The sequence below is a fragment of the Monodelphis domestica genome, chromosome 2, assembly GCF_027887165.1.
Source record: "Monodelphis domestica isolate mMonDom1 chromosome 2, mMonDom1.pri, whole genome shotgun sequence".
In the NCBI taxonomy this organism is placed as follows: Eukaryota; Metazoa; Chordata; class Mammalia; order Didelphimorphia; family Didelphidae; genus Monodelphis; species Monodelphis domestica.
The window spans coordinates 308,538,692-308,553,950 of NC_077228.1; the positions used below are offsets into that span (position 1 = coordinate 308,538,692).

Sequence of the window (15,259 nt, forward strand, 5' to 3'; positions counted from 1 at the left end):
AGAAACTACGCAAATGCCATCAACACACTCCTCGGAGTGAAAACAAGAACGTGAATCTATGCAATGCTTACATGTTGAATGGGATATTTAATGTGTGGGGAAACTCAAAGGTTGAAGAACTAGGCATTTAGACAGTGGTAAGTGGTAATCTTACCTCTTTTTACTCCATTACATTCTCAGGTGAGACATGCTAATACAAACAAGTCAATCAGAGTTTGTGTTTAGCAAGATAAAGCTTAGAGGATAGTTTAAAATCCATTTATTATTCTAAATCCAGTTTTTCCATTAACATATTATACATTAGTGTTTACTAACCATGATTCATGTAACAGTTTAGTTTGTTAACTTTTAAATTATTTAACAACCAGAAGTTATTAATACAATTTTTAAAGGCTTACACAAAATTCTTAAAACAGACTTGGGTTCATTTTTGTAATTTTAAATAGAAAACATTTTAGGCATCTCTTGAAGAAGAAATAAAGCAGGCATTTAAAGCTAGAAAACAAGTAATTCCAAATTTAGTTTGTTACAAAAGGTTTCAGCTTTATTGACAAATTATGGCAAACATATTTGACAAAATTGTGGTTTCCTATTTAGAGAAGCTTACACATGGAACTTTATGTGGTTTTTTCTTTTTTAACAAATACAGGTTAAAACACTGAACAAATTCAGTTAGCTACATACATACAGTAGCTGCTTGTTTTCAACCCCATTAAAACAGCATTTAAAATTAAATTTACAAACTGAATATCGAACATCTTCATCTAACTAACATATATTAAAAGACAGGTTAAAACAGCTTATCTACATCTTGATTATCATCTAGTTCAAAAATCATATTACAATCTTTTAGCAACCCTAAACAATGCTCAACCTCAGCTAGTTGGTAGAAACTCAAGATCTGTTAACAGCTTCATGCTTTTTTCTTTTAATTAAAAAGAAAATGAAATAAAATACACACAACAATGAAAAACAACCAAGAGTATATCATCCTACTGAATGGTTTATAGACGATGCTTGCCAAAGTCTTTTAAGTCCGTGTTATAAAATAATACTAATGTCAAGGTCACGCCAACAGTATAGGAAGAAATACACAAGAAGTACAGGGGATAATCATGAGCAGTAATCCCTAGGATAGAAAAGAAATGGACTATTACTTGTCTTGTTGCTGTTTATGTGGAGACCACAGGCTATTAATTGTCTTTGAGGTGAGTCACAGATGAGGAAGACCTTCAATATCTACCATAGGGGTGTTCCCTGTATCCCCCTCTGGCTGCCCTTGGTGGTGGTGCCTTTAGGCTGGAACGGGTTGGGGCCCATTCTTCTTGTGCTACAAATAAAAGAAAGACAGTAAAATGCATGTCATATTTTTCATTTTTAATAATGGAACAGTAGACATAGTACCTGGCCAAAAGGGAAAAAAGAATATTAAATGAACACTCTGGAAGTGAAAACCTACTGATCTGGAGCAATGGACAAACAGTAAGAATGAGCCACTTAGAAGGAAATTATTTTGAAGGGAAAAAAGGTTAGTTGTTTGAAGGCTGTGCTTTTATTAACAGCATAAAAATCTGCTATCTTCTAAATACATGTATCTGTGTATGTGGGGAATGGGGTGGTGGATGCCAAGGGAATCACTAGAACAGACTACTCCATTTTGGCATTCTAATTAAGATTTTTACATGGATTAAGAACTGAAGGATTCTAGAATTGAAAGAGTAACAGAATCTGAAGCTTGAGTAATTCTAAGTAATCAAAATGTTGAGTGATAGAAGACTCTATCTTTCTGTCCTTGTCTCTCCAGTGTGCCACTTCAGAGAGGCATCACATGTTGTAATGAATAGATAACTGACTTTTCAATAAAGAAATCCCAAATTCCAGGCCTACCTCTGACAAATACTGTCTTAAGGATTCTGGGAAGTTAACCTTTCCATGCACTGAGCAAGTCAGAAACTATGGCATAGGTCGTTGATTTACTTAATGAAGAGAATTTCTCAACAGAAGCTTACTATACCATTGATACCAGAAATCCAATTTTTTAAAAAGTTACTAAATATAAATCATGGAAGATTAAAAATGGATTAATATTCATAAAGCAACTTTCCACTTATCTGGAAATCATATTCCTGACAAACTCAAAATTTCAGAATATAGTTCAGATTGAGGTAGTGATTCTGAATATAGAGAATTGAAATTCAAATCTTAACTGCTATTTCTTGTCTCCTGCACTTCTTGAATCTCAACTCAGTTGTAAAGCAGGGGGGAAGTACTGACTTGATTGCTTACAAAATCCTTTTCAACTATAAATCTATGACTGTGATCAGACTGTCACTAAGGTCCCATCCAGTTCTCGACTTTTTATCCTTTGATGATAAAGAACAAAGAATCAGGGTAGTGAAGAAAAACAAAACAAAACAAAACAAACAAAAAAAAATACAAAAACTTGCTGCAAAGCCCAGACTTTTCCATGTATACAAAAAGGTTTGGTCACCCTTAGAAAGAATGTTCTTGTTGTTTGTGTATTTTTCTGTCTTTTTTTAAAGGCAATATTTTGAATCTGTCTTCTTCATTCCTGGGTACTAATCCACAGTTTTACTCTAGAAGGGATTACAGATGGGTGGAGAGGTAGGTAACTAACTGATCTCCTAAAGATATGCCTGATGAACTCAAGTTTTGATGTGTCCTGCTAAGCTGAAAAATTTTTGAGTAAAGGTTTTGTAATGAACTATGTGAGTTATCTAAGAACCAAAATTTGACCAATTGGGGAAACTATTTTGGAAACAATAATTCCTGAAATTAACTATTCAGATTGAGAGGGTTTGCAAATTACACTAGAGGAGGGACTACTAATATGGATGAAACTTTATATCTTTGGAGTTTTGAAGTATCCCTCTACTCTACTTTTAATCAGACAGGAAGATTCGCAATGCATTTTGAGAAACATTTCCATTAAATGATTAAGATTTTAAATGATTTTATGTAGAAAGTGGCAGATATTCAGAATGTTTTCTCTGATAATAGTACATAAATTGATTTGTATTGTAACTCAAAAGTCAGGATGCCTTTTTCAGTTCTGCTTGTTATTTGAAGTGTTATGAAAAGAAAGGAGAATGAGGAAATAAAAGGAAGATAAGAAATGCTACACTGAATTGGAATAATTGTCCATTCAGCTCAAAATCTTATCTTTGAAATCAAAGTCCACATGGCTTTTATAGGACAATATGACAATCATTCTCTATGCTGTTGTTTTCACAAGACAAGAATGATTTTACTCTTACCCAGAAAGCATAAGATAATTTGGGGACAATGAATATTCTCTAGTAGCATACTTTTTGTACCTATGGGGCAGGAACAGGTAGCTGGCAATCAAGAAACAGGATAGATTGAATAAAAATAATTTAATTAGAGTCTCATATGATTTTTAATAAAGTCAGTAATTATAATGTAATACTAGTACAGAGTGAAACACAGCCAGTAGGAAGTTCAACTTAAAATCCTCAGTCAGGGGTTAGTTAGTTAATAAAGTATTAAAATGCTTACATGGTGATGTGGTCTCATAGAATGCATCTAAAGGACAACACTGAAGACATTGAACTGATAACTCTCACATTTCAGGCAATGTTGGGTGTGGGGAAAGCTCCAGAGTTTAGTGACTATTACTAGGAAAAATCTGGATCAAACTGCTTGCTTTCTCAGGAAGTGGGGAAGAGAGGAAGGAAGAAATTTTGGAACTCAGAATTTTAGAAATGCATGTTAAAATCCTGTTATGTGTAACTGGAAAAAAGAAAAAATATCTTTAAAAAGAAAAAGAAAAACCTGGGTGTTTCTAGTGAATCTATTCTATATCTACTCTTAAATTTGTTTATGATGAGAGGAACATTTGATGGAGATAGGTCAATTCTGAGCCTTTATGGAAAAAATGTTTCTGAGGTATAAGAGGAGAACCTATATGATCTTATAAGTTGACAGTCTATGGTTTTTCAATAGGAAACCCAATCTGGGGTACATAAAATGGGATTTCAGGAATTATCATGCTTTAAATGTTCTCAGAGACTCTAAAACTACTTCTAGGTCATGCAGAGGCTGGCTGTTCACTTTTAGTCACCAATAAATTTCAGCAAGTTGTAGTTACAGTCAAGCAACTTGTGGTATTTTGGAAAATGGAATAGGAATTAAGCAACTTGGAGGTCTCACTAGCTAGACTTTCAGCAGGCATACTCATTCTATCAAGGAGAAAACTGATGGGGAAAGAGAGGTTTGAAGTGAATTGCCCAAAGTCAAAGTCCTTTGACCAATGAGTGATAGTCCTTCGGTTGAAGCCCAGCTCTGCTGATTTAAAAGTCCAGTTTTTATTTCACTGTACCATATATTATATCTTGTAATAAATAGGAAATGGGAGTTAAAGAGGTGAGTGGAGAAATCAAAGATGTGAAATATTTTTTGGCTTCTGAAAAGAAGAAAATGGTTTTGTGCCACTGATTCTTAATCTATTTACTTCATGGATGCCTTTGGCAGTTATCTAAAGTCTCTGGATCCCTTCTCACAAAAATGTTTTAAAGTTAATGAAGGAAATGTTACATTTCAGTTAGTTATTGGTGAGAATAATGGTCTACTTTCCCTCTTCAAGTTTATGAATCTACTGAAATTTCCACATAAACTCCAAGGTTAAGAACCCCTGCTTTCAGATATAGACTATACCATATGTGAAGAAAACCTAAGAGCTATTACCTTCAGGCTATTTGACATTTCAAAAATCTAGAACAAGCTAAAAAGTCAATGGTATTTATTCATAATTCAACAAATATTTATTAAGTAACTATTGTATGCTTCTTCTCCATTCCCCTACTTTGGGTATTTTGTACCTTTAAATATATACCCTTATGTTTCAGTTTTTTTTTTAAAGATACCAGCCCTCATTTGAATATCAGATATTGTCAACTAGCTTATTGAATTAATTTTTTCAGAACTATACATATTCAACTTCTTTTAGAATTGATGTTATTTTTTAAAAATAGCAGCAACAGTTGGTGCTAATACAGTGCTTTAACATTTGTAAAGTGGTTTAGAAATATCTCATTTTATGCTCCAAATGATAGGAGATAGAAGTTATTATCTCCATTTTGCAGATGACAAAATCATTGCAGACTGGTTAAGTGACTTGCATAGGGTCATATGTCTAGTAAATTTTTTAAGGTTGAATTTGGACTCAGATCTTCCTGACTCCAGGTCCAGCATTCTATCTATTGCAACACCTAGCTATGGCTATTATTGTAACAGAAATGCAAAAAAAAAAGTGATGCCAAATGCTATTAATAGTAACTTCTGAACTTTCAAATTAGAATTCTAATCTCTATTATACTGTATTTTATAATCCAAAAATGGATGCATCTATATTAGAAGTTCTACTTCATATTCTGGGTTTTGGGGATGTCTGCACATGTATATGTTTGTATCCACATGAAGAAGGTAAATACAAATTTTCAAATGGCAATGGAGGGGCCAGTAAGGAATTATTTCCATCAACTAGCCAAGAATATAGTTCTATAAATACATTATTTCTATCAAAGTCTATGACTATCTTTAATTCATTTAGAATATCTGTTTTCCCTTGTCTATCCATCCATCCATCTATCTATATATGTAGATAATCTATTTTACTCTTGGTCTGTCTTTAATGCTTATATTACTCCCTTTTGTATTTAATAATATAATCCTTCCTAATCTTTTCTGGTTTCTTGCCGTTAGATTATACTGTAAATATTCTCAAAGCCACTATAAAAAAATCTTAGCAAACTATAGGGGGATAAAAATTTTATTTGATCGAGTTCAACCAGCCTGGGACTATTTCAAGCATTAGTTCAGGTAGATGGCAATATGGAATTGTTGTTGGGTAGTGTCAGTGGAAATAGAGATCTTTGGATCTCTATTTTGGAGATCTAGATCTAGAAGAAAAACTCTCAGAACCAGACCTTTGAACTTCTTGCACTAGATCTCTGGGGCTATGCAAAGATGCAAGGAATTGGTAAGGAAGCATTTTTATGATTTGGAAAGTGATTAGAAGTCCAAAATGAACAAAAGGAAAGCTTTGGAAGTAGTAAAAGTAAAGATAGAATGTCTGAAATTTGCAATCAATTAGATTATCCTCTCTTTAAGGGTAAAGGCTGTATCTTTGTATATCATGTACCTCACAGAATAACTCATAAAGAGTAGGTATTTAACAATTTTTTACTGAATTGAAATAAAAATTTATTTTAGTCATTACATCATGGTCTGATGCTTCTTTTTCATGGTTACATTAAAATAAATTGGAATTCAACATTTTTTATAATCATTTAGTAACTCAAAATGAATATTTTAAATAATAAAAGCTAGAACTTCATAACTAATCTGTATATGCAATAAATAGTCATTAATTTTTATTCCATTAATTCAAATTATATGATAATTCACTGGAATTGGGGCTGAACATATACTTTAAACTGTTTGAGCTAAAAGTGTTTTCTTCCTCCTCTGAAACTCTCCATATTTTATTTGTACCTCTACTATGAATAAATTAACCACTTGAACAGCATAAACTTGAGGAAGCAATATTAACCTAATAAAGGAAAACAAATTATGGGTATAGGCTTTGTCACACATTATTCTTTAATGTGCATTTATGTTTTTTCCTGAACTCCTTGAAGATTATAATCTTTATTATATTATAAGTTCTTTGAAGGTAAAAACAGTATGTAACTGCTGAATACCTAACATACTTAGCTACATAATTATAAAAACAGGATTGCTAATTATGAATGCTATTATTTGGAAACATTGTCATATTTACAGAATTTATTGGATTATTTTCAAATTCATTTTCAAAAGGAAAGCAAATTAGCATGGTCAAAAGGATGCTAGTCTAGAAAACCAAAGCTCTTTCTCTGGATTGGCAATTTCCTATGTGGATGACCTTGGGCAAGTAATTTTTCTCTCCTTGAAGCTCAGTTTCCATCTTAGAAAACTGAAGGTGTTTGCATTGATCATGGAGAATTCTTCCACCCCTCAATTTCTATAATTTGTACTTTCAGACTGACCTTTCTCCCAGTTAGTCTGAGTTAGTCAAGTTTTATAGACTTTTGTAAAGTTTCTCTATATAGCACTATTCTAAGCATTAAGAAACATTCTCCTTTTGAGGAAGAGAAGTAAATTACCCAGGTAACTTTTTTAGTGCATTATTTTACTCTGGTGGCCTCAAAGGCTTTTGCATCTCTAAATTCTTCTCTCTCAGCAGAATCAGGCCTATTAAGTTGTAGGCATTTCTCAACTTGTTCTCATTCATTCTGTGTGACCAGGCACTCTGGGAGTATTGAGAAATCTGTATGAAAAATCTTAATGCATTTTTGAGACTGCAAAATGCTGTTCTTAGCTTGTCGCTGAGACACTTTAGCTATAGATATTGTTGAGAAAACTCTGTAGGGACAAGGGCTAGAGGCCAATTTAAATACAAGATAGAGGATTCTTTGAATCATATCCTTACTGGAGTAATTTCTAAATCATTATGTTTAGGGAGAATATATTTCAGAGCATCCTTCAGAGCGGGTAGCAAATTCTAGGCAAGCATGTCCTGTTTATACTTTATTAGAAATATTGAACAAGTCATTTACATTTCTGGAATCATTAGAATCTCTTCAAGAAGAACAAGGAAACAAATACTTAAGTGCCTAATATGTACTGTCCTAAGTGTTAAATGCTTTACAAATATTATCTCACTGATCCTTACATCAGCTATGGAATGTGTTTGCTATTATAAGCCTTATTTCCTACACAAGAGAAAATGAAAGAAGGAAGATTTGCTCATATTTGCAAAGCTAGTTAGTTTCTGAGGTCAAATTTTAATTCCAGTACTCCTGACTTCAGGGTCAGTAGTTTATCTTTGACTACATCAGCTAGGAGAAGATTGTACAATTATTGATTTAGAGCTGCAAGTGATCTTTGAATTCATCTAGTACCAACCCCTCATTATATAGATAAGTAAACTGATATCCAGAAAGTTAAAGAGATTTGCTAATGGTCACACAGGTAATAAGTAAATCTGAGATTTGAACTTGAATCTCCTATTTTTTTTTCCATTATCTATTTTAAATACAGTACTTCTGCTTGTGCCATGGATAATTTGTTCATTTTACTACTTGTAAACTGTATTATTTTACTATTTGTGAACTATCAATATGCAGAAATCACAACAATCAAGAAAAACTCAGATTGTTATTATCTCAACTCACTAGCATCTAGGTTTGTCAAATAATGCTATTTTAGCACTGTTACTTAAAATTCACATAGAATCAACCATTAAGTTTATTTTCTCTAGGATAGGATTCCTGTATCTATTAAGAGTAGCACTTTATGCAAATGTAGCTATTCAAAATTATAGTTAGGGATTGTTTTGTGGCTATTTAACAGCAAAGAATGTTTTATCTATTGCTTTATTTTCTGTACTCATTCATCTAAAGGGAAAGCATGTGCTTCAATTGTCCTTCTTCAGAAAATAGTATTCAATCTCTTTTACCCCTTGGGCTAGAATCCTAGTTTTGTGTAATAAATAACCATTCCCATAGCACTCAATTAATTAGCTAATTGAAGTAATTAACTATTTTTATTTTGCCACAGTGCATTTGAACTGATTTAATTTCATGTTAATTAGTCAATCTTAGTATTCATTGGCACAAGGAGAAGAAACAATTTTTGTTCTGCAGTAAAATTTTTAAAACATATTTGATGAATTAAATGACATAAAGATAATTATTTAATGTCCCATAAATCATTTTTCAAATTTATTATGTATTGATAACCATGTAGTAGAGGGACAACTCCTCATAGTGAATAAAGTGTTAGCTTTAGAATGAAGGGAAATTGTGTACAAATTCTACCTCTGATTCATAACTGGTTGTATGACCCTATGCAAGTTGCCTCTCAATCTTCTAAGAACTCTCTAAGCCTAGGAATGTTGTAACAAATAGAGATAGCTTCTTCACAAGGGACTTCCTATATTGATGAAGGAAAAAGTCCAGCACAAAAAGAAATGGAGAATCGAAAGGGAAGAGTAATCAATGGACAGCCCACATGTACTGTGATCCATTGGTATACATTCAATAGTAAAATTATCTAGAGGGATTTTGGATATAACAATAGTAGAAGGGCATGAACCAGACCTGTCTAGAGTGATAGGGCATAGATGGCTTGTGAGCAATATCTCTAGAGAAAGTACTCACACTGATGAGATCAAAGACCTTTTCAGATATCAATGAATTATGTAGTGCTTTTGTCATTTCAAAGTGGTGTGTTTCCAGATGCACAGCCTAAAACTGTACAGCAAGGGAAGAAATATATATTAAATTATGATTTAAAAAATGCATCTTAAAGAGAGGGAAAGGGATGCCCTAGTTCATAAAACCCACTTTAGGTATTTTCAGTAATAAGACTTTAAAAAAAAATTAAAGACCTGAGAAGCTCTGGTCTCCATTTCTTCAAATAGATGAAAGTAGTATTTTGGGTCCTCAAAAAGATTGCCAATTTTAAATTAATTAACAATAAGTTATGTTCTTGTGATTTTACTTTAATTCTAGAAGTTTGTAGTTTGATCATATATTCATATTTTAATTCAATTTATCCTGGAAGATAAATATTTCTTGACTCTCAGATTCTCAGTTGTTTCATTAAAATGGGAAAAATAATACCAACTGCCTCACAAGGTATAGATATGAGATAATATAGAGATCTCTAGGCCTTAAAACATTATGTGTTATGTGACCAGAGAATGTTGTAGTCTGATAATCTAGGATGGTATGTAAATACATTCATATTGTACCCATTACTGAAGTCCTTCAGTTCAGAATTCACTTTGAAAAACTATGCTTTCTTTCATTTTGGATTTGCCCCTCACCCAGAATGTTATTTTATTTCATCTTTACTTATTCCAGTATTATACATCCTTCAAGGGCCAACAAATCTTGCCTTTTTCCATAAGACTCCCTCTAGTATTCCAGTATTCAATAATTTCTTAGTTTTGATTTCTATATCATTTAGAACCACATCATACAACTTAATATTGAATCATATGTGCTTTCTTTACTATTATTCTTTCATGTGTGATAGTCTTGTGGCCCCAATTAAACTATTTTATACTTTTTTCTATATCTTCCCCAAGATCTTACAGAAGTTATAAATGCTCAACAAATTCTTTCTGACCAATCTATCTAGGTATTTTAAAATGCAATTTTATCAGTTAATTTTCAAGTAACTTTATATGGCTTTGTAATTTTCATTTGTTAATGATGAAACTGAGAAATAACATAAGGACATGGTAAAAGAGAATAAAGATAAATTTTAGATAATGGTAGAACTTGCATTAGAAAGTTCTAAGAATAATGAGAGAAGATATAGACATCATCATCCCAAGTAAGAAGACAAAAGTCTATAAAAACCATGAAGGATACAGAAAAGATACATAAGGTTGTTTTTTTTAAAAATCACAGAATACCAGGACCAAGAATCCTATTAAAAAATTGTTCTGTTTGAGAGTTATTAAGAACTCATTCTTAAAAGTCAATTTTTTGGTAATATGCAAATTTTAGGAAACATATTTATTATTTTCAAGCCCCAGAATGACTCATTTTGATAGTTTAACTAAGTCAATATATCTTGGTTTGTCCATAATTTTACATTAAGATGATCTTTGTGGCTATAGCAGTGTCAGTCAGACAACTCTGAGAACACCAAAGGAGGTAACTTGTTGAAGTAGTCTTGGAATCAAAAGACTTTATATGAACCATGGCTCTGACATATTTTACCTGTATATAATGGGACAAATCATCTTGCCTCTCTTGTCTTTATCTCTAAAATGAGGGGACCTTATGAGTTACTCTTGGGTCACCTTCTTGCTCTAAAGCTTATGATTATCCAGGAAGAAGTGAATCCCTGCCTCTTGTCAGAAATTTTAGTTGCATAGTAAGAGATTTTCTCTATTCCTCTGATATCAGCTGGAGCTATTTATAGTTCTCATTTATTGCTCCTACTCCTCCTAGAATCTTGAATCTAATAAGCTATCTTGTCTAAACATTTCTGGCTCATTTTTTTTAGCCTCTGTAAACAAACATTTGGGTTTTTAATAATGGACCACATATATATGTACTTTCTTTAAAGTTAGGATGGCAAGGAGTATGATAGGACTCTTGTTTTAGCAAGTCTTTTGAGTAACTATGATCACCATTTCCTTTAGTTAGGGAAGTTTAGAGAGAGAAGAATATAATGAAGTAGAGTTGGGCGATGAAAACCAAGTGAGAAACTTTCATTTTTTAAGCAAAAATAACATGGAAGCATCATTTTCAAATTTCTAGCACTTTTTCATGAAGTACAGAAAAGTTAGCTGTTGGTCAAAGGTTTTAGAAGGCAATAATCATATGAATTTTCCTAAGGAAGGAGAAAATTAACAATATAAAGAAGTTCAAGAAATATTTGGATAAATTAATGATGAACTAGTCCAACCTATAGAATTGCCTAAATGTTCAAATTAAATTTTAAATTTTAAAATGATAACAATGATACTTCCAATTATATTGCCATGTTATGATTCCCAATGTACTTTACATAAGAATAGCTGACATTTATATGTTGCTTTATATTTTTTGAAGCACTGATTTTCAAAACTTTTTTGTGAGGTATTTCTAGTATCCTATTTTTTAGCTAAGGAGACAGAGTCTGAGAAAGCCTAAATAATTTCTCAGGTATTAAATATATGAATCAAGATTTGAACTCATATCTTTCTGACTCAAAATTCATTGCTATATCCCAATATACCACCTCACTATCAAGATAAAATTTGAATAAATATATTGTCCAAAACCACCACAATAGCAAAAGACTTTGGAATTATAGTTAAGAGTTAGAGTCAAGACTAAATAGAGCCTGGATCTTAACTTGTAAAGAGACTTTTTTCATCTTGTCTCCTAAGGCTAAGCTCTGAACTCCCAGTTAAGTCTATCGAAATCTGCCCTATTTATGCACTTAATTTTGCCCAAATTTAAATTTTACTCTATACAAAGCTTATTTACCCAGAGAAATTATTATCAAATAATTTTGTCAAAATTTCAATATGCTGCAAAATATGTTCATTTCATAATTGCTTTGAGTTATATTTTTAGATGAAGTTTTGTGTGGCACCTAAATTTGCAGCCTACAAAGTTAAATAATAATTCCCACTACTAATGATAATAATGCTGATTATAATGATGATGGTGGAGGTTTACAGGCTTCTCAAGTTCGAGTAATGTTTCCTTCTAGAAATGAGCTTACCAAGGCTTGGAATGACATGAAGGATAATTACAGTTTTACCAAGGATCACAAAAATCTTGTTCTTTTTCACTTGCTATCTCTGCTAACAAAACTCTTCTGTTTAAATATTGTGTTATCAGCATAAAAATTAAACTGGTATCAAAATCTAGGCACAGGATAATTGGAGGCCACAATTAATGGGAGAGGCTTTCAATATTTCATTTCATTTTCAGAGTCTATGATTCTTATGTCCTGTAATTCCCCAAAACTCTCTACAAAAACAAACAATATGTCCTTGTTTTGTGTATATGCATATGCATAGGTAGTGTATATACATACACACATGCACACATACATATACATATATATTTTTTTAACCCTTATATTCTCTCTTAGGATTCATATTAGATATTAGTTCCAAGGCAGAAGATTAGTATATACATACACACATATATACATATATATACATACATAAATACATTTATATGAATGAATGCATTTAAATAATACTACTAGAAATAATAGAAATATAAACACGAAGGTTGGTATAACATTGATATTTTAGGGATTGCTTCCTTCCTCAAATAGCCAAAAATCCTTTCAGATTATAATAGTTCTGAGAAATAGAGGTTTGATTTTTATCTATATGTGTGCATATATAATTATATAGTTTTATATATGTAAAAGCCCACAAAAGTTAACTCATATATCCAAAAATATATAGAGGGTGGCTTTAAGTTACATAGATTTGGATGATTTTTTTTATTAGTACATTTCTTTAGGAATATTATATGTTGGTAATAACATCTATTTTCTCAACTCTAATTGATAAAACTTCTCACTTTCTCAAGGTGGAATAAGTATATATATGTGTGTGTGTGTGTGTGTGTGTGTGTGTGTGTGTGTACTTAGGTAGCTTGGCATATTGGTTGGAATGTTGTCTTTGAAACTAGGAAGACACATACCACATACTTACTGACTGTGTGACCCTAGGCAAATCACTTAAAGTCTCAGGGTTCTAGGCAAATCTCTAAGGCTATAAATTTCAAAAAAAGTGCCAGCCAACATTAATAAAGGGAATGTACTTACCCAAGAGTTAACTCTACCAATAAAATTATGTCTAGTTCCTTTCCCTAGATTATCTGGTAATTTTTGAATTGTGTCCAACTCCTTTGTGACTCTTTTTGGGGTTTTGAGTTCTTAATAAATATTCATCTACGGCTGTATAACCAGATCTATAGAGATAATAGATATTCATTTAATTTTGGGAATAGCTAACATATTAGATGGTTCCCTGAGCCACTGTGTGAATTCCAGAGTCAAGTAGACAGTATATGTCAGAGGGCAATTTGGAACCTGTCTACCTGACTGCAATCTCTATATCTTCTATGACCTATTATAACTTATAAGAAAATTAGAAAATACACAGAAAGGCAGGGTGGAACAATGGAATAGAAGACTGCATGTGAAGAGAGAAAGATATATTTCTAGGCAATTGGATGGCACAGTGGATAAAGTTTGGGATCTGGAAAAGGAAGAGTGGAGTTTCAATCCCATGTATGTGACCCTGGACAAGTTATTTAACCCTCTGTTTGCCCCATTTTTTCAACATTAAATTGGGGATTAAAGTAGTATATACCTCCAATGATTGTTATAGGGATAAAGTGAGACAATAATTGTAGATAACTTCACAAAGTGTCTGATAAACTATATAAAAGTTAGCTATTATTATTAGGTCAAAACCTATGTTGATCATTCACTCCCAATAAACCTGATAGTAAATTACATCACATCAAGTTGTAACCTACATTGGTACACTAAGTTCCTCATGCTTACAAAATCTATTCATGCTTACAAAATCTATTCACATATTCAGGTGAATTTTACCTGGGCTATCATTCTTCATAATCTTTATAACTACCATGCAGTTCCAAAAGGAAATATTTTGTACTTTTCTTTAACTATTTCATACATGGTTCTTTAAGGATGGCATCTGCTAAGTGGTTTTTTTCATGGCTGATCTTCATTTGTTTTCTATGTGATTTTTTTTTCTTGAATATTCTTAACCTATTTGAAATTATTTCCCTAAATACCATGGCATGAATCTTCCAGTTTCTAGTTTCTCTTCCTACTACCACTACTTTCCTTAATTTCTAATAGTTAAAATTTTAGTTATTATATATCATTTTAACATAAATTTTAATGCTTAATTATGGGTAGTACCTGAATTTTACCTTTCTCCTATTAACTCAAAAGATTGTCTCAACATTAAATCACTAATCTTTACAGTAAGCTCTTTGAAGTAGACAGATGTCAAGTGTAATTCAACTCTCTCTTGATGGAGAAAATGATGAGCAAAAGTTGACTAGCTGAGGATTGATGAAATTTCACAAGGATACACATATCAAGAATGCATCAAAGTGAAAGGCTTTCACATATCTGTTCAATATGAAAAGAAAATTTAAATTGGGTAATAGTTTGGGCCAAATCTGTCTAATCTTGTTCAGTATTCATTAGTTTCATTATCAGTATTCATTAGAATACATTAGTGCCAGAAGCTACATTTGAATCCAGATCTTCAAATTCAGAAACTAGCTCTCTATTCACTATGTCATGCTGTCTTTTGTGTATGTACATGAGCAAAAATTACAAAAATGCACAAAAGTATGTAGCTGATATTGGAATAAAGTCTTTTAAACCTCAGATAGAATGTAAGCTCCTTGAAGGCAGGAACTTCTTTATTTTTGTCTTCATTGCATAGCACAGTACCTAAGGCCTAGCAGGCTTTTAAAAAATGCTTGTTGATCAATTGGATTATAGATTGACTAACAGAGACAGACAGCAGACAGACCAAGAGATAGAATTCACTACTATATTCCTACTCTAATGTCTCATTCTAGTAAATAAATGATTAGAGCAAGGTCTCAGAGTTTCTACCAATTTCTAAGGAGCC

At 32.1% G+C, this 15,259-nt stretch overlaps 1 protein-coding gene across 1 annotated transcript in view; it reads right to left on the minus strand.

The window, feature by feature from the left end:
* Positions 1–242: 242 nt before the first annotated feature.
* The window catches only part of KHDRBS2 (KH RNA binding domain containing, signal transduction associated 2), an 811,868-nt gene continuing 796,851 nt past the window's right edge, over positions 243–15,259 (minus strand). Inside the window, exon 9 of the mRNA XM_001364943.4 lies at positions 243–1,330. Within this exon, the coding sequence (XP_001364980.1) occupies positions 1,233–1,330 (98 nt within the window). The 3' untranslated portion in view covers positions 243–1,232. The remainder of the gene's footprint in view (positions 1,331–15,259) is intronic.